Source organism: Diceros bicornis, chromosome 4 (assembly GCF_020826845.1).
Source record: "Diceros bicornis minor isolate mBicDic1 chromosome 4, mDicBic1.mat.cur, whole genome shotgun sequence".
Taxonomy (NCBI): Eukaryota; Metazoa; Chordata; class Mammalia; order Perissodactyla; family Rhinocerotidae; genus Diceros; species Diceros bicornis.
The window spans coordinates 62175292-62199897 of NC_080743.1; the positions used below are offsets into that span (position 1 = coordinate 62175292).

A 24606-nucleotide genomic window follows, 5' to 3' on the forward strand; every position below is an offset into this window, starting at 1 on the left:
CGCTGGCCATAAGTCCACCACCTCTTGCATGGTCCTCTTTGTGCGCAGCAGCCAATGTGGATGTCAAATGTCCAGGGAGATTCAGAGGGAAGAGACAGCATGGCCCTTGGCCTCGAGAAGTTCCCATTCTGGTGGAACAGAAGGGCAAATGCATGGGCATAGACTCTGATAGCTTAGACAGGAAATCTCACGGACAGAGCTGTGACAGCAGGGCTGAGTGATGGGACAAGTTATGTTTGCCCAAGGAGCTAAGGGATCAATCTAGGAGGTCTTCCTGGAGGAAGGGGATGTGGGGCAGATTTGGAAAGAAGGGGAGGAATGGAGCTGGAGGAGGGAAAAAAAGAAGGGAGGGATGAGACTAGGGTCCTGTCGTTAGAGGGAGGTCTTGAATGGAGGAGGGACAAGTTCCATTTGCTTACACGCAGAAGTGATGGAGGATCAGAGAAATTTTGGAAAGCTGGATTTGGAAAGAGTTGGACTGTGGTCTCTGCAAAGACTTGGGAGCTGGGGAGGGAAAGAAGGTGAGGAGTGCCCTGAGTTCTGGGAAAAGTTGGTTTTGGTTACAGTGGTGTGACAGATTGGGGACGTGGGTAGGAAGCCCCAGACCTCTCCTTTTGCTGTCCTGCAGCCCCCCATCTCCTCTCCTTCTCCCCACAGCTGATGGCCACAGCTCCTCTGCATGGTGCCCAGGCCTGCCCCACCACTGGGCCAAGCAGGGCTGGTTGGAGTGGGTGGGTGGGAGTGGTGGGGGTGAAGAAACCCACAATCCAATTCCCTGCTCCATTTAGGCTCCACAATTAAAGGCAATTACTCTGCAGTTCTCTAATCAAATGCTCCCGGCCGAGCTGCCAGCCGGGCAGCCATGTGTAGCTCCCGCAGCCAGAGGAAGAGCAGAACAGTCACATGTCTTCTCGGCTCCCACAGTGCAGGAGGCCGACCATGTGCAGGTGTGTCCTGTGAATACACTCATGCCCCCAGAGCTTGGGAGCAAGGAGTCAACACACACAACGGGGCAAGGGGGCCAAGAAGTGGGCTCAGAGCTACTTTGTTTTGAATACACTGCCACCCGGGAAGCTTATATACACACATGTGGACATGTGGACATGCCTGCCCCATAGAATTTGCCCTTAGGTATTTGCCAGGTGCATTCATGGGGGATAGGTACCTGGAATAGCTGCACATATGTGTTACCTCACGCTGGCTCATAGGACAGATGTCCAAGTAGGGGTATGGTGGTATATTCCGCCCCAAGTATTGAGGGGGCTGCAGCATCACCAGCAACATCTGTTATGGATGCATTGACCGTTGACCTCAGTGTGGGGGTGAGGGAGCTGTGGTAGAGCTGACAGAGGAAGAACCCAGGACCTGGAGTGCCGAGGTTCAGGTTTGAGTCCCAGCTCTGTCCTTAACTCACTGGGTGCCCTTGAGTAAGTTACTCGTCTCTCTGGACCTCAGTGTCCTTGTCTGTAAAATGAGAGGGTTGGACTCGACAGGTCCCTAAGGCCTTTACATAACACTGCACCACTTTCCATGATGGCTAAGCACTTGAGCTCCTGAACCCCATTCCCGTGGGCTGTGGAGGAAGAAGGGAATCAAGGGCGAGCAGGCAACATCTTGGAGGCAAGGGATTGGGACTGAAGTGGGGCAGGGACTGGAGAGTCCACCTTCCCAGACTCAGACTCTCTGTCTCTGGCCTGTTGCAGGGCGGGCGTGGAGTGGGAGCCTGGGATGGGTGGCCTCTTGGGGGAGGCCCTCTCCTTGCTCATCTTACCCAGTGTCGGTTTTGGCTTTACCAGGGACCCAGACCCGCTTCAGCCAGGAGCCAGCCGACCAGACCGTGGTGGCCGGACAGCGGGCCGTGCTCCCCTGTGTGCTGCTCAACTACTCTGGGATCGTGCAATGGACCAAGGACGGGCTGGCGCTGGGCATGGGCCAGGGCCTCAAAGGTGAGTGGGGCTGCCCAGCCAGCCCAGATCTGGACTGTCCCATCTTTGTGCCCCCTCACCTCAACATCGACTCCTGGACTCAACATCCCTATTTCCCCACCACATTCCTTTTCTCTGCTCCAGCCTCCCCTGTCCCATTTGTATGGGGGTCAGTCTGTCCCTCTCCTCCTGTGCTCTGTCTCCACTGTGTCCAAACTCCGAAGCTTTGCCTTTCCTCCTGGCTGTGGACTGGCTCAAGAAAGCCAGCGGGAAGCCTGAGAGATCAAGGGAACCAAGAGACCTTTACATAAGAGAGCTTCTGACAGACAGATGGACACCACGAGAGGTGCTGCCGGCAGACAGAGGTGACACAGGATGTGCTGGGAGACTAGAGTCCCTGCAGGAGCAGGGGAGAGCCCGGGCGTCTTCCCTGCCCTGCAAGTGTTTCACGCCAGGCTGCCGTTGCGCAGCATCTCCTGCCCCCTGCCCAGGCAATGTCTGCTCAGAGGCCAAAACTCATTTTATTTTATTTTTTTTGTAAGGAAGATCAGCCCTATGCTAACATCTGCCAATCCTCCTCTTTCTTTGCTGAGGAAGACTGGCCCTGTGCCAACATCCGTGCCCATCTTCCTCCACTTTATATGGGACGCTGCCACAGCATGGCTTGCCAAGCGGTGCGTTGGTGCATGCCCGGGATCCGAACTGGCGAACCCCGGGCCGCCGCAGCGGAGCACGAGCACTTCACCACTTGTGCCACCGGGCCGGCCCCCAAAGCTCATTTTAATATGAGCCTGAGCGCTTATTTATTTATTCATTCAACAAGCCTTTATTAAGCACTATGGAGCCAGTGCTGAAGCAAACATAATGAGTCAGTAAAAAAAAATAAATAAAAATAGAAAAGAAAAGAAAAAAATCCAACCTCCTATATTCCAAAGCAAGTAAAAATGCTTTTGGGAAGGCTGCCTGGCAGAGTGGATGAGGAGTCAAGACACACCTGGGTGCTAGTCCTGCCTTAGGAAAGCCACTGCACCTCTCTAGACCTTACTTTACTGCCATGTAAAATGGGCAGAATAGTTGCAGGCCTGCCTGTCTGCCTTAGAAGTGCCTTTGGGAGATTTGAAATGAGAGAATATGCTTGTGAAAACACACTGCTCACTGTAAAGCAGTGTGATGATAAAAATATAGGAGGGACTGTATGTTTTTATTCTTATTGTTATCTAGGGGGTTGAGATTATTTGCTGTGAGTTCCATGTATTAGTACAGGTAGGGGAAATTTGTCTGTACAAAGCAGTCTGTATAAAGGAAAGAGATGGGTCTGGTGCATCTCTTCATGATAGAAAGAGAAAGAAACTGGGAGAGAGAGAGAGATCAATAGATATGGAGTGAGAAGAATCAATAGCCTCTGGACAGAGGAAGATACTGGGAGAGAGCTGATGGTGGGGAACATGAAAGAGGAGGACGGGAGAGTGAGGTGGTGGGCGGGAGCCTGGAGGAAGGAGGGCAAGGGAGACAGAATTGGAGAGGGCCCACCTGCCACAGCCATGGCTTTTGCAGACAACGGGATGCCGGTTTAGGGGCTCCTTCAGGGAGCTGGGCAGGACCCTGACTCATACGTCCCTCCCTTGGGGAGTGAGGGCAAGACCTTGGCCTGCCTTGGGCTTCCCTCTGGCCCCAGTGAGCTCATGTCTGTGCTGCGATGCCCTATATTTCCTAGAGCCCACACGCCCTCCCCCTCTCTCTCTCCTTTTCTCCCTGCCGTCTGCCTTTTTTTTTTTCTCTTTCTTTCCTATTATTATGAGGGACATTTGTCTGCAAACAGCTTCAGAGATTTCATCTGCTTCTGCTCATCTACCCTTTCTGCTGGCCCCCCTCCCCACTTCTGCTTTCTGGCTCCTGGCTTCACTGGAGGAGGTTGTGACATCGTGGTGGTGTCTGCATCTGGGACCTCATCCTCATTAACTGCCCGTGGGGTCCCAGGAGAGGGCGATGGGGTCCCAGGAGAGGGCGGAGGGAGGAGTGCTGGCCTGGAATGGGATGTGGACCCTGACAAGGGGATGAGAAGTGGGGAGAGGATATGCCCTTGGGGACAGGGTAGGCCAGGCTGGTTCCCATGTTGGGACAGGGCTCACCTTGGGCTCGCCCTTTCTGTTCCTGCAGCCTGGCCGCGGGTACCGGGTCGTGGGCTCTGCGGATGCCGGGCAGTACAACCTGGAGATCACGGATGCCGAGCTCTCTGACGACGCCTCCTACGAGTGCCAGGCCACAGAGGCTGCCCTGCGCTCCCGGCGGGCAAAACTCACCGTGCTCAGTAATAACCACCGCCCGCAGTGCCCAGCCCCATCCTCCCATCTCTTTCTCTTGGTGTCCTGGCAGTCTCTCCCCTCCTCCATCCCCTCCTTCATTTCCCACTTCTCTATTCCTGGCCTCATGTCTGCCCTCACTGTCCCTCCATCTCCCCAGCTTTCCCTCCCCAAGTCCTTCTTTAAACTTCTTCTGAAGCCACGTCCAGATAGAAGAGAGCAAAACAGGCACGTGGGCAGCCGCTGGCGGGACATGTGGGGTGTGCGAGGTCTGGCACCCTCTGACCCAGCCTGCGCCCAGGCCGCTCAAGGACTGGGCTCGTCCTTCTGGACATAAGGCTCTGCCCACCAGAGCAGAGGAGTGTTGGGGGGATGCAGACCCGGCCCCTTGCTTTTCCAGCCTCTCCTGGCAGACAGGCTTGTTGGTGAGAGAGTTCTCCCTTCTCCCCCCATCTCTGTGCCCCTTTTCCTCCTCCTCCTCCTCACTCAGCCCCTCCTGCCTTCGCGGCCTCCTGTTCCCCTCAGCGCTCACCCTCCTCCTCAGATTCGCCTCAAGGCCTCCTCCGCAAGAACAGGGGAGCACCACTGGAAGGAATGGGCCTCGAGGGCTGAGGACTGGGGATGGGGTGGGGCGGGGGTCCTGGCTGCCTCTGGAGGGGCACTGGAGGAGGGCAGGTCTCTTGGAAGCCAGGCTCCCAGCTGCCGCCCACAGGGCACAGAGCAGATGTCCCTCTGTGGTAACACCCGGGGCTATTTGCATAATGAGGGGACTCTCTCCTGCACTCAGTGCAGGAATGAGGCCTGAGGCCGGCTCTGACACGCTCCTCTGCCTCTCCCCATGCCTCTCTTGCGGTACCTCAGGCTCCATCAGTCTGTCTTCCTCAAGCTCTGGTGCTCTCGCCAGGCCTCTGCCTCTGCTGTGCTTCTCTCCGTCTCCCGCTTGGCTCTGTCTGCCTGTGACCCTCTCTCTTCCCTTTCGGCATCGACTCTGTCCCTTTCTTTTTTCCTGCCTCCGTTTGATCCGTCCTGCTCTTTTTCCTCCCCTAACCTGAAATCGTTGAGCGGGAGAGCCCCCAGGAGGGATGGGAGGAAGGAGAGAGGAGCTGAGATGAGTGAGCTTGGACACAAGCAAGTTTTTTATTTGGGAGGGTAGGGGGTGAGAACGTGACAAGTCGTCCGAGTGTGGCAGGGAGAGGCCTGGACTGGGAGGCAGGAGACGTGGGCCATTTTGGCACCAAGACTCCAAAGAGGTCACGACCTCTGGACATCAGTTTTCTCATCGGTAATGCAGCATAATGATGGCAGCCTTTTCTTAGCAACTGCTGCTTTGGTTCTCCCTGCGCAGGGAGTTGTAAACTGTGAAGGTCTGGGCAAATGTGAAGTGTCAGAATAAGTGAGGACTGGAGGGACCCAACAGCCAATTTCTTGAGATGTAAAGGCCCTGAAAGACTAGGACTCAAGGCTGGTGGATGACTTGCTTTTCCTCCAAAAATGGGAAGGACAAAATGGAAAGAATTAGCAAGGAGCAGGATTGAGGTTAGGGAGCAAGAGTCAGCTGATCGCCGAGAGTGGGCACCGGATGCCAAGACACCATCTTCCCTCCCTCCTTGGAGTGTGTGTGAGCCCCCATGCTGTTCCAGGCATTCCAAGGAAACCAGGAGGTTGTAGGAGACCTTCTCTTCTTTTTCCCTCCCTAACTGCATCTGTTTTGAGTCCTGGAAGGTGCTGCTTCTGCCCTGGAGAACTCCCATCCTAATGAGGGGGCCCTGATACTCTCCCTTCCCTCTCCTACACCAGCACAGAGACAGAGAAATAGAGAGACATGAAGAAAGGCCAACCAAGCCTTTAGGTATTGCAGGAAAAGGGCTTATAATGGCATCCAGCTGCTTGCTTCAATCAAGGAAGTCTTCCTGGAAGAGGAGAATATCAATGGGAACCCTAGATGGAGCAGTAACTTGTTAAAAGCTTGCAAGTCAATGAGGGAGAGCACATGAGTGGGGAAGCTGACAGGCTTGTTTGGAGGGCATGGTCGTGTTGAGGGTGTGGGCCTTCCTAGCCTATCTGGGCAATTTGGGTGGATGAGGGGAGCAAAAAGAGGCCCCAAGAGTAAGAGATTAAAGGTTAGTCCAGCACCTCCTTTCCTCTCATTCTTTTTTTTTGTTTTGTTTTGTTTTTGTGAGGAAGATTAGCCCTGAGCTAACATCCGTCCATGCCTATCTTCCTCCACTTTATATGTGGGACACCTGCCACAGCATGGCTTGATGAGTGGTGCATAGGTTTGCGTCCGGGATCCAAACCTGCGATCCCTGGGCCGCCGAAGCAGAGTGCGTGAACTTAACTGCTATGCCACCAGGCCGGCCCCCTCCCCTCATTCTTTCCCCTCCTTGTTGCTCCTGAACTCTCAAACTCCCTGCCACCTGCAGACACTTGGAGGGAGTAAGACAGCAGGATGTTTCTTGCACCCTCGCCTGCTTACACACGGCCTTTGCTCAGGGCAGCCTGGGGGCCCAGAACTGGGCCGGGCAGTGCACACAGCCAGCCTGGTAAACCCTTCTCATCTGCAGCCGTACCCCTCAGTGGTTGGCCTCACCCCCAGGCCAGCCTGCCTCACAGAATGGCCTTGCATTCTTCCTGCAGCAGGACTTGGAGGAGCTGCCTCACACTCTCCCTCAGACGCAGACATAGTGCAGATCTGCAGCCCACAGCTCCCTCATTATTCACAGTGATAACAATGCCAGTGCAGCAGAGATGAGCATGGCTCCGGGGTCCGCAGGCCTGTCCACATCCTGGCCCTGCCATTTCACTCACTCTCCTGTCTCCGAGCACATTTGCTTCACCTCCCTGAGCCTCTGTGCCTTACCTGTGGATTGGGGTTAATGGTATTTACCCCGAAAGGATTAATGAAATGCACTTAGTGGTAAGGATTAAATGAAATCATACGCATGAGGCACGTTAGCTGACACATGGTAAGCATGCAATGAATGGTAGAAATATCGTAGATCACATTACAGTTTACAGTTGGCTTCACATCCTTGATCTCATTTCGCCTTCACAATAACAACCCTGGGGAATAGGTGTCACTGTTCTTTTTGAAATTTTACACACAAGGAAACTGAGGCCACAGACACATATACATACTGATATACAAATTTAAGTCACAAATCAAAAATTTGCTCCTAAACAAATATACACATGCACACGTGCCCTCTAACTGATGGCTGAGCAGATACCTCAACAGCCATATTTTCCTTTGCCCCAGATACAAAGAGAAAGGTGGGCTGGTGACAGATGGACAGTCTTGTCCTGAACAAGGGAAAGGGCCAGCCTTACAAGGAAAGGAGAACCAACAAGAGAAGGACTCCTCATGTCTGCATATAAGTGTCTCCCTCTGTAGAAGCACAGGGCCTCTGCTCATCCAGGACCTTCCTCCTCAGGTGTAGAGCAAGGTGTGACCTTGGAGTGGCCCACACAGACCAGGAGACCCTGAGTGGCAGCTCTTCATCCATTTCTCTCCACCTTTTTCTCCTTCCTACCCCATTTCCAAATCTGCACCCATCCGGCATTGGGACCAGGAACTCAGCGAGCAAAGAGGAGCCAGGGATTCAGCAGATAATTCTCCAGTCAGGAGTTGGAGGCACTGCTGGCTCTTGTCCGGGCAGTAAAGCGAACACATTCCAGATATTACACGTGCCCTGCACATAACAGTTCATACACACCTGACCTTCACGAGGGCACCGTGAGTAGCCATTGTTGTGTCTCTGTTGAAGAAACTGAGACTCAGTGACTCGAAGAATACACTCGAGATCACTCGACAGGAAAATAAAGGAGCCAGGATTTAAAACCAGGGCAGCCTGATGCGAAATTCCATGCTTTTTCCACTCAACCTCTCTGCGTGCACGAGGTGAGCAGAATGCTGGGACGGGCTGCAAGTGGTTCCTTTCTACCGGAAACCCCAGCCTGGAGACCGTCATTGCATAAACTCCAGACAGCCCTGCCCACCACTGGATTCCTGGGCCTCCCAGGGCTACTCACGGGTTCCCTCCCAGAGCCCCATCTGAGTCTTCCTGGTCTTTTCCAGCAAAAAGCAAACTAAACCCTTCTCATTTCTGGCCTGATGAACACGAGGTTGACCAGAAAGATTATAATCAAAAATCCTTCTGCCTTTATCTCATCAATCATGTATTCATTAATTCACCTGATATCCCCAAGGACCTGTTATCAACCAAGATCTGGGCTAGACTTTGGGTCTTTAAGAGACAATAAGAGGCAGCCCCTGCCCTCAGGGAACTTGTAGTCCAATTCACCGGAGCATTTAGAAGCCCATGGGGACGGGACAGGAAGAGGCCCCCTATGTCCTAGTATCGGACATCTGATCGACTTACTGCCCTAAGCATTTAGCAAGAGCCTGCCTTGGCCACATTCTAGGCACTGGAGACGGTATAAATATTAGTGAGATGGGGTCCCTGTTTTTCCAGGAATAACAGTTTTGGTTGGGAAGAGGAGGTGGATAATCATAAGTAACCCAAACACAAGGCCAATGGTGCTGAGAGCTCTGAGTGACTGGCTGGGGACAACCGAGGTGGTTGGGGGGGACATGGCATGGAAGGCCTTGTGCAACGACTGGGTTGTGAAGAGGATGGTTGGCACTTCAGCAGATGCTGTGAAGGAGAGAACAGCAGAAGCAAAGGCAAGGAGGTGAGAAAGTGCAGGACTTGGTCTGAGGAGCCCTGAACAGCAGGCTGAGATGCTTAGAACTCATGCCCATGGCAGTTGGTAGCCATTGAAGGTGTTTGAGCTGGGAAGTGGCACAGTCTTAGCTGTGCTATAGAGAAAATAACCTGCCAGCAGTGATGGATGCGTTGGGGCCGGCAGGGACTGGAGGCAGGGAGTTCATTTGGGAGGTTGCTGTCGAGGAACCACTCATCTGGCTGCCCCAGGGCAGAGGAGCAGACAGGAGGGAATGGATGGAAGAAGCTCCGTGGAGGTAGCCACCTTTCTGTGCTAGGCCCCCCAGGGTATGAGCTGTATTCAAACCCCAAGATAACCTAGCCCTTTCCTAATTTGAGGCCAGTCCCCTCATTTATATTGTGTAGCCTTGAGCAATGGCAGGGCATCCAGTACCGGAACTGGTACAGGCTGGGAAAGAATAACTGATGGAGGTCTGGGAAAGCTGTGTGAGCTGAGGGCCGTGGGTGAAGCCACCGTGAGAGCACAGGTACAATGACTGTAAGTCAGGGGGTAAGGGTGGCACTGCCCCACCAGGGGGTGAACATGCAGAGGGAGGGATGCGTCCAGGGGCAGGGGTTTTGGTCATCAGGGCAGTGTTGGCCACACCCTGGACTGACTTTGCTCTGCTCTCCCCACAGTCCCTCCGGAGGACACCAAGATTGATGGAGGTCCTGTGATTCTGCTGCAGGCAGGCACCCCCCACAACCTCACGTGCCGAGCCTTCAACGCCAAGCCTGCCGCCACCATCCTCTGGTTCCGGGATGGGACACAGCAGGAGGGCGCTGTGGCCAGCACGGTGAGACCCTGCCTGCTCCCCCCAGCTCCTCTTGGGCCTCGTCCCAGGTCACCTTTCCTTTCCCACATGGTTCTGACCACAGACTCAAGGAGACGCAGATGTGAGAAGGGGCCTTGGAGCATCTGGTCCAATACAGTCGGGAAAATTGAGGCCCAGAGAACAGAACTGAATTCCCGGGTTCACAATGCCATTCAGTAGCTGAGCAGAGACTAAGAATAATAGTAATAATAGCTATATAGATTAAGCACCTACTGTGTACCAAGCACTGGTACATGCTAAGCTTTTTATGGATAATCTCTCTTAATCCTCATAGGAGTTTCATAAATTAGGTGTTATTTCCAACTCACAAAGAGGGAAGTCAGAGAGGTTGAGTGACTTGCCCAAGGTCACACAGCTGGCATGCAATAGAGCTGGGGTTTGTGCCTGGGTCAGACTGTGCTTTCTCTCTACTGAGCGCCTCGACCTCCTTCCCTCAGCCTCTAGTTGGCACATTTTCCCAATTGACACAACTAAGAGGTTGGGGAAGCAGGGATTACTGTGTACATTTTATAGAGGACGGATTTATGGCAGAGACAGGCATCAAGTGACTTGCCCAGTATCCCACATAGAACTGGAATTAGAATCCAGATCTCCTGTTTGGGGTTCCTTCTGCCAGCTGTGGGCAAACATATTTGTGCACCCAGCCCTTTGCTAGGTGCCGCCGGGGACCTGCTCACCTGCAGGGAGAGACTGCTCGTCTGTGTGCCTCGCAGTGTGGCCCCAGCGAGGACCTGGATTAGCTCTGCCCTGGACATGCCCTGTGACCTTGGACAATTCACTTCTCTACAGCCTTAGTTTCACCATTTGACAAATGAGAATTTGGCCTCAGTGGTGCTTAACTTTCTCACCACCAAGAACTCTGTTATTTTTTTCCTCTAGGGCTACATGTTTTGAAATATTTTGGCAACCAAACAAGCTGATTTGGTGCTAGCCACTTGTCCTCCACTCCCCCTTTTATATTCATTAAAGACGATGGAGCTTCAAGGCAGCATGAGGGAGCCGGGCTTATTGCACTGGGCTGGTACTCTTCCGGGCCAGCAAAGATTCGAGTATTGCTGTCAAACTGCAGGGCCTAACTTTGGCTTGTAGTACGGTATCCCTTAGGCAGTTTGCAATTTGGAAAACAGCCTATGGATTCCTATGACCATATTCAGGGACCTGAGGTGGGATATCCCTGAGCCAGTGTGAGACTTTGAGCCTCTGAGTCCCTTCACTGCCCTCCAGGTGGTTACGGTCTAGAAGGAGAGACCCAACACTGAGACGCTCAGGCACAGTGCCTGAGAGGCAAGGCGGGGCGTGCCTTGAGCAGAGTGCAGGACAGAATGACTGCAATGGGCACAAGTTCAGGCCGGGAGAGTCCTGAGGGCTGTGATGGGCAAGGAAGACTTTCCAGAAGAGAAGAGCCTTGAGCTGGTCTCTGAGAATTCCAGGAATGAGGCTCAAAACCCTGGGGAAAACTGTACAACATGAAGAGTGAACTCCAGTGTAAACCATGGCATTCAGTTAGTAATAATGTATCAGTGTTGGTTCATCGGCTGTAACACATGTATCACACTAATGCATCATGTTAATAATAGGGGAAACTGTGGGGTCGGGGAGGAGGGTATATGGTAACTCTCTATTTTCTGTTCAATTTTTCTGTAAACCTAAAACTTCACTAAAAAAATAGCTATGAATTAAAGAAAACAAAACAAAACCAAATCAGGGGAAAAGGTTGGGGCTGGGGGAGGGGGCTGAGCTTCAAGTTGAGAAGCCCCTCCAGCGCAAGCCTAGCTGAGTGGGGTCACCCTGAGAACGGAGGAGGGGGCCTTTAGCTTGACCACGTCTCCCACCCTTGTCCCACCCCAGGAGCTGCTGAAGGATGGGAAGCGGGAGACGACCATCAGCCAGCTGCTCATTAACCCCACCGACCTGGACATCGGGCGAGTCTTCACCTGCCGCAGCGTGAACGAGGCCATCCCGAGTGGCAAGGAGACTTCCATCGAGCTGGACGTGCACCGTGAGCGGGGTCCTGGGGAGGGTGGGGTTGGGAAGGGAATGTGGGCACCCTGGAGAAACACGGAAGAATCCTCCAGGGGCCCCAGGACAGATGCTCACTCTTCATCCTCTCGGATTCCCTGGTTTGACCCAGGGCACTGAGGGCTGGTACAAGAGGCCTCGGATGTGTCAGGCAGTTCCCACGTCTAAGCCAGCGTGTGACTTTGGGCAATGATTTAATCTCTCTGAGCCTCAGTTTCCAGTTCTGTATACTTGCAGAGAATAAAATACAGGTCTACAATCCCTCATCTGAAATTCCAAACCAAAAGTGATTTGGTGGCAAAACCTGAACCAAGGCTCTTCATAGTATTTTATTTAATCCAGTTAATCTGAATAGTCATACGTTTCACTGCCGATGTGTTAATGTGTCTGACTGTGGGGTGTTGCCCAGACCCTGCTGGGGGTCTTACATAGTAAACCGTCTATGCACCCCATTACCTTTCTAAAATTTGAAAAATCCCAAATTCTGAAACATACCTCATCCCAAGGGTTTCAGATAAGGGATTGTGGACCTGCTTCTCAGGGTTGCGAGCATTAAATGAGATATAGTGTAAGAGCATCTAGCATGGAGTATGCTCCCTGGTAGGTGCTCAGTCAATCCCCTCTGCCTAGGGAAGGGTGGGAATGTGGGCAGCAATTGGAGAGATGCCCCACCCCCATCCCTTCTAGCCAGCCAAGCAAACCCACACTGACGCCTAGTGGCCACATTGGGTCATTACATCCACTGATTAATTTGTCCCTTTGGTGTCATCCTGGGTGGTGATTCTAGCTGGCCCCCTCGAGGCTCCATGGGGTAAAGGTGAAGAAGACAGTTTATTTATTGGGGCTAGTACACTGCAAACTCAAATTCCCAGATCACCACATAGTGGTGAGGTCTGAGTGTATGTGCTGAGGAGAGAAAAAGAAACGAGGGACAGAAAAGACAGTGACTTCCTGTCCCCTGCTTTGCAGACCCTCCTACAGTGACCCTGTCCATTGAGCCACAGACAGTGCAGGAGGGTGAGCGTGTCGTCTTTACGTGCCAGGCCACGGCCAACCCCGAGATCCTGGGCTACAGGTGCGAGGGGAGGGGACTGGGAGCATTCTGGGGAGGGACAGCGGAGAGGCCCCTGAGGCCAGGAGTGGGGAAGCTGGGGAGGGCAGTGCCACTGGACGTGGGTGAGAGGGGCCAGGCCCTGAGCCGGCTCTGTGGTGCCTCCTCCCCCAGGTGGGCCAAGGGGGGCTTCTTGATTGAAGATGCCCACGAGAGTCGCTATGAGACAAACGTCGATTACTCCTTTTTCACGGAGCCTGTGTCCTGTGAGGTTCACAATAAAGTGGGGAGCACCAACGTCAGCACTCTGGTCAATGTCCACTGTGAGTAGCTGCGAGGGCGAGCGGGGACAGAGGGCAGGGGCCTTGAAAAGGCCTGGGGTGGAGTGGGGGAGGCTCCACGAAGCTGAGAAGACCGGGATAGACATGGGGAGGCAGCAGGGCAGGAGAAGGAAGGGAAGACCGACTGGCGCTGACCCCCGATGAGACTGAGACCCTAACGAGCTGCTCCTTTTACTTCAGTTGCCCCCCGGATCGTAGTTGACCCCAAACCCACGACCACAGACATTGGCTCTGATGTGACCCTCACCTGTGTCTGGGTTGGGAATCCCCCCCTCACACTCACCTGGACCAAAAAGGACTCAAACATGGTAAGACGCTTGCTGCCTATCCTGAATGCTGGAAGGAGCGAGGCCACTGGGGGCGAGGTCCGGGGGGCAAGGGAGGTGCCGCATTATTTTTCACGTGGAACCTGGGGTATTTCTAGTGTCTTGGATTTGGAGGAGAAGGACGGTGGTGGCAGTCAGCTCCCAACCTCCTCGCAGGACAGCAGGCGGGTTCAATGGCAGTGGGAGGGACAGGCTGACCTGTGTTTGGGGGGAGGGAAGAGGGCCAGAGTGGAGCTGCTGTAGTGGCAACAGACCCGGTGAATGAATGCTGCATAGGAAGGTGGGGAAGCTGGGATGATTCACTAGAGAAGAGAAGGTTGACTTCTGCAGCTCTACAGAGACCTACACTAGACAGTTTGGCACAAAACTGTAGGAAGAGGGATTTCAGAGTGAAACTTTCTACTTCGTTTGGCAGGAAAAGCACTAGAACAGATCACCCAAAGAGTCTGCATCCTCTATAAATTTATTGCAGTCTCACCTGCCCTCACTGGCCTCCACCTGTCTCTGCCCACTCTTGCAGAGATGGTGTGTTTAAATGTCAACCTATTTAGAGTCAGGGGATGGACCAGATGGACTCGGGACCCTATTTCCCTTCTGGGAATTCACTTGTGGCCCTTCCTGCTTTCTTTCCAATGCCTCCAATGTGGGGGCCCACATGGACCTAGGGGCCCAGGCCTCCTGGCTCCCCACCCGAGGCTGCTCTCTCTGCCCAGGTCCTGAGTAACAGCAACCAGCTGCTATTGAAGTCGGTGACCCAGGCAGATGCTGGCACCTACACCTGCCGGGCCATCGTGCCTCGGATCGGAGTGGCTGAGCGGGAGGTGCCACTTTATGTGAATGGTGAGTGGCCTGAGGCAGAGGGGCTGGGTGGGCAGGTGCTGTAGGTTCCAGCTGGCCCTGACTGCGTCTTCTTGCTTTCAGGGCCCCCCATTATCTCCAGCGAGGCAGTGCAGTACGCTGTTAGGGGGGACGGCGGCAAGGTGGAGTGTTTCATCGGGAGCACGCCGCCCCCGGACCGCATTGTGAGTCTGGGACTGGCAGAGGTTCTGAGGATAGCCCGCCACCTGCCTCTCTGCTCCGGCTTAGCCTCCTCCTGCCTTCTCTGCCTTTGCTCCTTCCACTTCCCCATGCCTTTTCTGTACTTCTAATGCTCTGACTCTCTGTCCCTCTGTCCCTTTCCCTGCTCAAATGCCACCTCCTCTCTTACTTGTTGTGTGACCCTGAGTAAATTACTTAGTGTTTTGAACCTCAGTTTCCTCATTCATGAAATGGGGGCAGTATCTCTACCTGACAGCGTTGCTGTGAGAAGTAATTGTAGCAACAGGTGTGAAAAGCCTGGGGGAGCCCCTCACTCCATTTATCGTTAGTTTCCTTGGCCACCATTCTGGGCTCTCTCTTCTTCATCTCCTTCCCTTTGCTCAGCCTCCTGATCTTTCCCTTGGTCCCCCCTCTCCCCTCTTCCCCTGGACCCTGCCCCATCCTTCTCCTTTCACCCCGCCCACTCCTTTCCCTTCTCCTGCCTTCTTCTTTCTACCAGCCCCCTTGCCGCTCTCCTCCCTCCTTCCTCCTCTCCCCCACATCATGAGCCATTAATTCCTTCCGTGACCATTAACCGTCAAACCCCTCATCACATTTAATGACCATTTGGCTAACTCCAGGGCTGCCCAGGGACACTTCATTACCACGGCCGTCTGGGCAGCGGGCGGCTTGGCTCCCGGGGGCTTTCCTTGCAGAGCTAGGAGGATTGATCCCTGGAAAGGAGCCAGTTCTCAGCTGTTCCCACTCCCTCGGGCTCCACTCTGAGGGAGGGGATATGAAGGGGGGATGCCCCGGCTGGGAGGTCAGGGGTGGAGGAGCCTGGGGACCCCCCTCTCCAGTGATAACTCCCACCCACTGTGAGAGTCCGTGGATGGGGCTCCAGAGCCAGCGGGCAGGTTGGTGTGGGGCCGGCTGTGGGTTGGCTAAAGGTGAGGTAGAAGACTGAGTTATATTTAGTTAGAATCTCACACTATCAGAGCTGGAAGAGCCTTGGTCCTCTCATTTTACAGATAAGGAAACTGAGGCCCAGAGAGGGTAAGGAAGGCCACACAGGGACTCAAGGGGAGACCTAGGCCCAGAGTCCAGTGTTCTCAACTCCCCACCCCGGACTTTTTCTCTGACATTAGGGCTTCCCAAATGTCAGATCATTGGATCAGCTGCACCCACATCATATGAGATCATTATAAAAATAGAGATTCCTGGACCTCTTCCCTGGAGAGTCATTTTTAGGAGATAAGCCCCGAGAATCTACATTTTAAAGATGTCCCCAGGCATATGTGCATGTCCCTGGCATAAGTCTCAGTCATGTTTGGGAGACACTGCTTCTCCTAGACTAGAGATGCCACGCCAAGGTTTGAGGCAGGAGGTGTGACTTAGGTTTGTCATGGAGTGAGCATTGGGCTGGGCCCAGGGTTACCCAAGGTGCAGGGGGTGAGGATGTCCTGAGGGGGGAGTCAGGTGTTTCTGCCACCTGCTGCTTCCTTACCCCTCCTGCCCTCCCCCCCAGGCATGGGCATGGAAGGAGAACTTCCTGGAGGTGGGGACCCTGGAACGCTATACGGTTGAGAGGACAAACTCGGGCAGCGGGGTGCTGTCCACGCTCACCATCAACAATGTCATGGAGGCCGACTTTCAGACCCACTACAACTGCACTGCCTGGAACAGCTTTGGGCCGGGCACGGCCATCATCCAGCTGGAAGAGCGAGGTGACTGGCAGGGCAGCCTGTGGATTCTGCTCCCTCTTCTCCCTGGGGCAGGGCTCAGAGGGAGAAACTCTCTCTTGGGCCTCCCCATCAGAACCTGGGGAAACCCACTCACTTCTTTAAACATTTCTTGAGCGTCTGCTGTGTGCCAGGCCCTGCACTAGGAGCTGCAGAGACAGATGTGAACCAGATACAATCCCTGCCCTCAAGAAACTTTCAGTTTAGTGGAGGAACTTACAGAGTGGCAGCAAATCAAGAATCAAATGATCTGTGAAAGGGAGTAACAGGCCCTACCTCACTGGGTTGGTGTGAGGATTAAATGAGAGAGTATTTATAAAATACTGGCATATAATATGTGCCCAGTACATTCTGCTTCCCCATCTCTTCAAGAATCCTTAGTCTGATAGGAGAGACACATTCCCTCCCTTAAGGCACTTCTAGTATGACCGAAAGAGGCATTAGCTTTCACTTTTGGAAGCTCCCAGGTCTGATGAGAGAAAGAATGCTTTTATTTTATTTTATTTTATTGAGAACTAGCCTTTTGACATGGGAGATGGAGGGAAATAACTGGGTGTCCATCAGTTCTGTCTTAGCTGAGGGTGCCAGCAAGGGGCTGGTGGGAAGTTCAGAGTGGACAGAGTAAGGCTTTCTGGAGGGGAGGAGGCTTACGTGGATCAGATCCATCCAGGACTGCAGGAGGGGAGAGAAAGCTGGAGGCAGGATTCCTGGGTCCTTCTCAGCTCTGGGGAACGGGGAACCGAGGAAGACTGTTTGAGCCCTGGCTGCGAGGTGCAGGGGGGGCCATCACAGTGATGTGGATGGGGAAGGTGGTGAAAGGTCGGAACACAGAGGCAGATCGGAGAGTTTGGAGACAGCTGACCTCAACCAGGAGCCCAGCCCGGGAAGGAGATACCAAGCCTCACAGGCAGGTGGGCAGCAGAGACGGAGAGACCAACCACCAAGGCCAGGGTCAAGTTGATGCCCCAGCTGCAGGGATGAGAGGTGACCCCAACTCTGATCAAGCTGAAGCTCAGGCCAAAACCCAAACACAATGCAGACCTTCCTCTCAAACCCCACCCTTACTTAAACCAAGCACTGTCCACAAGCTCAGTTGAAACCTAACCCTTACACAATCCAGGGATGCCAGTGGAGCTGTGGCTGGCCCGTGTGACTCCATGCTTACCCTCCTCCTTTCCTTCCCTCATCTGAAGAGGTGCTGCCCGTGGGCATCATCGCCGGGGCCACCATTGGCGCGGGCATCCTGCTCACCTTCTTCTTCATCGCCTTAGTGTTCTTCCTCTACCGGCGCCGCAAAGGCAGTGAGTATGGGCCCTCCGCGGGCCCCCCCACCCTCCAGGGTCCCCAGCAGGCAGTGCTGGGAGGAGCAAGGGGGTTGGAGTTGCCCTCCCCAGCCCAGGTGGGTCCAGAAGCAGCTACTGCAGAGGCTGGCAGAAAGCGTCCAGGCTGCCTCCCCTTTCCCAGGTCGCAAGGACGTGACCCTGAGGAAGCTGGACATCAAGGTGGAGACAGTGAACCGGGAGCCACTCACGATGCATTCTGACCGGGACGATGATACTGCCAGCGTCTCCACAGCGACCCGGGTCATGAAGGCCATCTACTCGGTGAGGGTTCTGCTCCTCCCCGGCCCGCTCCCCAATTCACGCTCTTGGGACCGGCCCACCCAGCTCTGTAATAGCCACTGTCACCTTCTCTTCCCTCAGTCCCTGCCTTGGTCCTGCCGCACACACACACACACAGGCACACACATGTGCGCATGCTCACACACAAACACTGACACACGCTAACGTGAGTGTGCACCCACGCTCCCCGGGCTAATTTCCCTCAAGCAGAGGATAGGCAGGTGGGCCCCCATAGGCTTCCTTCGCCCTGTCCCTCCCTGACAGAGTGTCAGAGTTGGAAACCCCTACAAGTTTTATGGTCCAATGGCCTCATTGCTCAGATGAGGAAGCAGTCTCAGAGAGGGGCAGCGACATGCCCAAGGTCACGTTGCATCTTAGTGACAAAATTGGTGCTAGAACCTGGGTCTTCCCACCACATCCCAGAGCCTCTGCTGGGAGAGGATACAGAACTCAAGCCTGCCTGTGCCCCCAGACCCTTCTGGTCAGCAGGTGGCCTTGGGGTGAGGGGACGGGGTGGGCAAGGGGGCCAAGAACAGGGCCTCTGTCTCCTGATGCCCCACTGCTGCTGCTCTGCAGTCCTTTAAGGATGATGTGGACCTGAAGCAGGACCTGCGCTGCGACACGATCGACACCCGGGAGGAGTATGAGATGAAGGTGGGAAAGGGGGAGGGGCCAGGGCACGAGGCCTGGGTGGGCACGTGGGGCTCCGAGGGCCTCAGGGTGGAGGTGAGGGCAGGTGTGGGGAGGAATGGCCAGGAGGTTAATTGAAGGAACATAGGAGTTGGAGAGGTACCCCCTGAGGACACAGGGCAGAGCCAGAGGAGGCGGGCCAGGGGGCCATGGCGAGACTTGACGCCCCTGCCCCAAGAGAGAGCTCCCTCCTCCATCCTCTTCTCTCGTTGCCCCCCAGGACCCCACCAATGGCTACTACAACGTGCGTGCCCACGAGGACCGCCCGTCTTCCAGGGCAGTGCTTTATGCTGACTACCGTGCCCCTGGCCCTGCCCGCTTCGACGGCCGCCCCTCCTCCCGTCTCTCCCACTCCAGCGGCTATGCCCAGCTCAACACCTACAGCCGGGCCCCTGCCTCCGACTATGGCCCTGAGCCCACACCCCCTGGCCCTGCTGCGCCAGCTGGCACCGACACAACCAGCCAGCTGTCCTACGAGAACTATGAGAAGTTCAATTCCCACCCCTTCCCCGGGGCAGCAGGGTACCCCACCTACCGACTGGGCTACCCTCAGGCCCCGCCCTCCGGCCTGGAGCGGACCCCGTATGAGGCGTACGACCCCATTGGCAAGTACGCCACCGCCACTCGCTTCTCCTACACCTCCCAACACTCGGACTACGGCCAGCGGTTCCAGCAGCGCATGCAGACTCACGTGTAGGGGCCAGAGCCCGGCTGGGGCATCTCTGCGGGGCAGAGGAGAAGGCTCTCCCAGCTGTTCCCTGATATTCAGGGGCATTGCTCGTTGCTCCCGTCCCGGACCAGCCTTCCTCCTCCCGCCGTGGCAGGTGGGGAGCAGGTCTCCCGGAAACACCCCGTCCCGAGGATGGTGCTCTGTGCATGCCCCACCTCCTGGGCCTGCCCTTCCCTCTTCTTCGGGAGGATGTGTCTCTTCTGACCTGCGCTCTCGCCTGGCCCCAGCATGGGGACAGGGAAAGGGAAGGCTGCAGAGAGCAGAGTAGGCACTTTTTAGCATTCCTTTTCTATCCCACCCCTCTGGTCTCCCGTAAGTGGCTGGGGGGTCACGTGGGCATGAGCAGGCTTTGGCCTAGGGGACATGAAGTGTGGGGGTGGGTGGCCCTGGCACAGATAAGTGGAAACAGGAGAGCCTAGCCAGTCCCTCTGTCATCTGCATTCATGCTCTGGGTGCAACTCTCCCTCCTTGAGACTGCAGAAGGGACCTTGGATTTATCTTAGCTCCGTCTACAGAACAGCCCTGGCACTGAGTTCAAATCCAGTTCAAATCATTCAGCTGGGGTTAAAATGCCAATCATCCTGGCTGCCCGCTGTGGACACCTGTCTCTCAGCCTGCGGAGGGATCCAGGGGTCTCCAGGCGTGCAGCCCACTTCCCTGCTCCTCGATCCTGGGCCAGTCAGATAAGTCAGGGGATCGTGGTGGAGAAAGGAAAGGTCAGGCACCATGTCCTGATTCACCAGCAAGACAGCTGTGTACTACATAGCAGTTTCCAGAACCCACATTAGAGGGAGCCCATCCGAGCCCCCTTCTCTCCCCAATCTGCCCCACTTCCTGGCTTTAACTCTTGAGCCTGCCTGGGGAGTGGTGGGGTGAGGGTAGGGGTGCTGTAAGCTATTTTCAAAGACAACAAAAAACAATGAAAACCTCATTTGGGAAAAAAAAAAAAAAAAGCTGTAGAGATCCCCCCACCCAAATACACGTCCCAATGGAAAGGAAAGGGGGCGCCTGTTCTCCACCAGATTGCTAACACCTTCCATTACTCTTTCCATCTCCAAGCACTTTGAATCCATTTTTAAACATTCACATGGTGAGACCTGTCACTGGATGGGCTCTGACAGGCTTAGGGAGGGGGCCTGGCTCAGACTCTACTGTCCTACCCCAGGGCCCACCAGCTGGTTAGAGAGGCCACCTTCCAGGGGGCATGGGAGATGTTCTCTTGAGACAGGTTTTGGTTCGTTGTCTTTTTTTTTTTTTTTTTTCTTGGACCAATCAGATTCCTTTTTCCACTTTCAGTGCCTTGAGTGTCCAGCGTTGGTTGACCGTCCCTATGTGGGTAGCTGTGCAGGGAGCGGGTATTGTGAGTCCCAGACCCGCTGTCAAGCGTTGCAGTGTTTAGGAGATAGACGGGTGAGGGGGCCTGGGGAGGAATGGCTGACCGGGTAAGGTGGCGCGAAACGGCACTGCAGGCAATCGCGGCCCATGCCGTCCCCCCCGCACACACGTGCACACCCACCCACACACATTCCACACGGGCGGTTCTCAGCCGCCACCTTCTGACCAAAGAGAACCGGCGCTCCAAAGAGAACTCGGATCCCTGCCCCAGCGCCCCTTCCCAAGAAGCAGAGTCTGCAGTCTGCTCTTCCTTTCTCCAGACTCGCTCCCCGAGGGAGCGGGGCCTACGGTGCAGTTCCCAGAATGCGCCTTGCCCTTTCTCATGGTCACCATTCCTTAGTCTTGTTCGCTTTAATGAGTTACATGCCCATCAGCCACGGGCCATCACCACTCTTGCGGATGGGTCTGTGGGGTGACTCCTGGCCAGCCCCTCGCTGGGAGGGACCAGCTAATACCCAGGAAGAAAGTAGCTCCAGTTCCAGCCTCGCAGGCTGCCTCTGCGTCCTCCTCCAACCCAGCAGGGGCAGTCCCGAGGACCGGCCCTTCCCAAGGCAGGATACAGGCTCCCAGCTGCATTCCGCTCCTGCCCCTGCCTCTTCTTGTGGAGTCCGTTTATGTGAGCTAAGTGAGAAGGTCTGTTAAGGATGCAGGTTCCTCTGCAGACAAATTCATGCATATTTTGATTATTTTCACAGAAACCAGAAGCCATGGGTAATCTAAACAGTTGAAGACTAAAGATGGTGGCTTTTTAAACAGGAATATTCCAAAAAACGTTCATCTTTTGTTTGGGGTTTGGCCAGATTCTCTTGTTTCCTCCATTTTGGTTTAAGTGCTGGGCCCTATCTGTTGAAATGATGGAAAGGAGGGGGCGGAAGGTCACTAGGTAACTCAACTGACGCTGCAGGGACCATTACTTTTCTGGAGGCTGATATAGAGCCACTTCACTGTTCTCTGTTCAACACATTAACCGGGGCCTCCTGAGTAGCAAGCAAGCAAGGTGAATGGCACAGCGACCAAGACTGTCTCTGCCCTCTGCAGCTTGGGCTCTGGTCTGATCAGAATCTGGATTGGGACCTCCCTGTTAGGCCACTTGGAAGAGTTTTTCTGGGGAGTGGAAGGTGCCCTTGAACGCAGAGCTTTGTTTTCTACAGCTGATGTCCTCCAGCAGGGCGCCTCAGTACTAGATGTGGTCACCTTGGTGAGCCTGACGGCCTTTGGCGTTCTTGTTTTGGTGGGAAGAGCAAGGGGCTAGGAGCCAGGAGACCTGGGACTCAGTTCTGAAGCTGCCACTTACTGAGTGACCTTGGCCTAATCTCCACATTCATTGCCCCCGATTTTCTGACTTGTAAAATGAGGGGGGAAGGGTTGCACAAACCTAGAATTATTCTGCTCTTACTGTATTCATTTGGTGAGGTGGAGGGGCCTGGCTGTCCCTGCAAAAGAGTTGGGAACAGCAAGTGACCAGGCTGAGGGATGGGGGAGTGGAAAGGTTCTGGTCCCCTCTTGAAAGCAAGCTTTCACCATGGGCTCCCTTATCTTGTCAGAAGTCTTGTGAATGAATTTCCACTAGGAACCCCTCAATCCCAAACAGCAACAAAAACCATATCCTAAACCTGAGTGAAATTGGCGTGGGGTTATCCTTTGTCATTGGATAACTGTGCTGCTCCTCACTCAGAATTCTGACAGTTTTGCCAAGGTGTCTCTGGCCAGGGCAGGGTATGATGAGTTTCCTTCACTGTGTACCGAGGTTTCAGGCAACTTCCTCTGTGGAGAGAAATGGGAGCAGCCACTCTCCACCCCAGTCCTCAGGAGCATTCCCCTTGCCCAGGGACAGCAGGCCCCACTTACCAAGCAAGGTGAATCCTGCAATTTACGGTGTCTTGAGCCAGAGGGTGAGGCATGAGTACAGCTGACCCCGCTGTCAAATGAGCAGGTAGGAAGTGCAGCTTGTACAAGGAAGAGTGGTACAGCAGTTTTGACATAAATTCTGGCTCTTGCAGAGGTTCTTGTCATTCTGGGTGACCCATGGTCTCTTCTCATGGAGGGCCCAGCCTGCATCCTAAATCCTGGATCCTTCAAAATCCAGCCACAGAGTTTATGTGAGGCAAAAACCACAAGAAGCCAGAAAGCGGCCAGGAATGGGAGCAATGCCGTGCTCTCACAAATGCCTTCCTTGGGATGAAAAAGTTTAGTTTGACCACCCTGTCTCCAGGCACTGTGCCCTCTCCTTATCCCAGGAGTCACTGCATTCCTCGTAATTTTGAGGGCAGTCTTCTCTGCATTACAGGATGGAGCACCCTGGCTGGAGCCTCTTCAGCCCTCGTGCCCTCATTAACCGGTCGGCACTCTGTCAGGAACCACAAGTCCTGGGCTCCTTAAAATGGAATCAGATGGTCTCGGTATACTTGACCATGTCCATAGCAATGTTGGGCCATTTGGGTTTGAAGAAAACCACATTAAAGCCAAGACCCCAGCTGGACTGAGCTGGCTCGGTCACTGCCTCACTCTTTGCTGCGAGGGCCGTTCTGTCCCCACTGCTGCACTGCTAAGGCTACCCCAGCCTCAGAAACCCTGGCTTCTCTACCATTTTAGTGCTGTGTCCTGAGCCGGGTCACTGCTCTGTGCCTCTGCAGGCCCTTCTGCATGTTGAGGGAATCACCTGAAAGGCGTTATTCAAGTTCCTGACCCTGGTGGGACCGGTGAGGATGTGATAATAGAACACTGAAGTGCACAGACCAAGGGATGTAATTGGAAAGACATTTATTTTTGTGAAGAGGCTATAAAATTAGCATTTAAATATCCCATTCCCTTCTCTCTGCCTCCCCCTGTCCTCCCATGGTATCTCTCTCCTCTCCTCGAGGCCAGCCTCTTTCTGAAAGGCATTGGCCTCACCTTGATCAGCTTGGCCCTGACATTCCACCTCTGGGCTGGTGGACAGAATGGAAGGATGTGTGGCTTGGGAGATTTCTGAATTTGGGAGATGGAGGCGGGGTGGGGCGTGGAATCTCATTTTCTTGCATCACTGTGAGGGAGCTCCAGGCCCTGTCTCTGGAGAAATAATTGCTGCGCAGAAATCACAGGCCATACTGGGCAGTTCTGGTACAAGCCTGCCCTGAAAAATAATATCAATAATAATAATAACTCCATTTGCATAGAACTATCACTCATTCCTACCAGTCTCCTGTGCCCACTCCTGGCTTGTTTTGCTTGCCCCAATCACTGGCCTTTTCAAGTGTTGGTGGGCCATGGGCTCTTCTATTTGCTTCTGGAGGTCTTCAGATGATGAGCCCTGGGAACACCCCTCACTCTGGGGAGAGAGCAGCCAAGTCACCAAAACAATCAAACTCTTGACACAATCTTGTTAGCAATAGCAACCCAGAGGATTTGGCTGCCTCCGGTTTCACGAGAAATAGGCCCAGGGCTCCCTGTGGTCACATTTCTACCCCAACTCTACTTGGGATTACAACCTCCATTTCTGGTTCTGGTTGACTTTTCTTCACCCAAACCACGATAATAAATGGATCCATGATGATAATTAAGAGAAGAGAAAAAAATATTATTTTTGTTAGGACAAACCATCGTAGATTTTTAGCAATGTGTATCTGTGTGTCCCTCACACCTTTTCCTATTCTCCCTTTTTTCATTTTCATTTTTTTTAAATATTATGTACTATATTTTTAGTCTCAAACACACTATATATTATATATATTTAATTTTTTTATATATATAAATATAAATGTTTTAAAAAGTACCATGTTTGTGTTATTTAATGCATGAGCAGTTCTAACTACTTAAAAGCTTGCCTGATTTGGGGTGAAATGGTCCAGATTTGGGAAAAGACAAGGGATTTTGGAATTGAGATTGCAAAGACTATATATCTGTGTC

The 24606-nt window shown here is 53.9% G+C and overlaps 1 protein-coding gene across 1 annotated transcript; it reads left to right on the forward strand.

Annotated features, from left to right (window-relative positions):
* Nucleotides 1-813: 813 nt before the first annotated feature.
* Nucleotides 814-24472, forward strand: KIRREL1 (kirre like nephrin family adhesion molecule 1). The gene is given in 16 exon segments (XM_058539516.1): nucleotides 814-947; nucleotides 1797-1946; nucleotides 4083-4093; nucleotides 4095-4233; nucleotides 9592-9749; nucleotides 11637-11787; nucleotides 12777-12882; nucleotides 13033-13181; nucleotides 13380-13507; nucleotides 14239-14365; nucleotides 14447-14547; nucleotides 16071-16269; nucleotides 17478-17585; nucleotides 17749-17888; nucleotides 18483-18560; nucleotides 18817-24472. Coding segments are annotated over 16 exon segments (2307 nt in total). The 5' UTR covers nucleotides 814-862; the 3' UTR covers nucleotides 19294-24472.
* The last annotated feature ends 134 nt before the right edge of the window (nucleotides 24473-24606 follow it).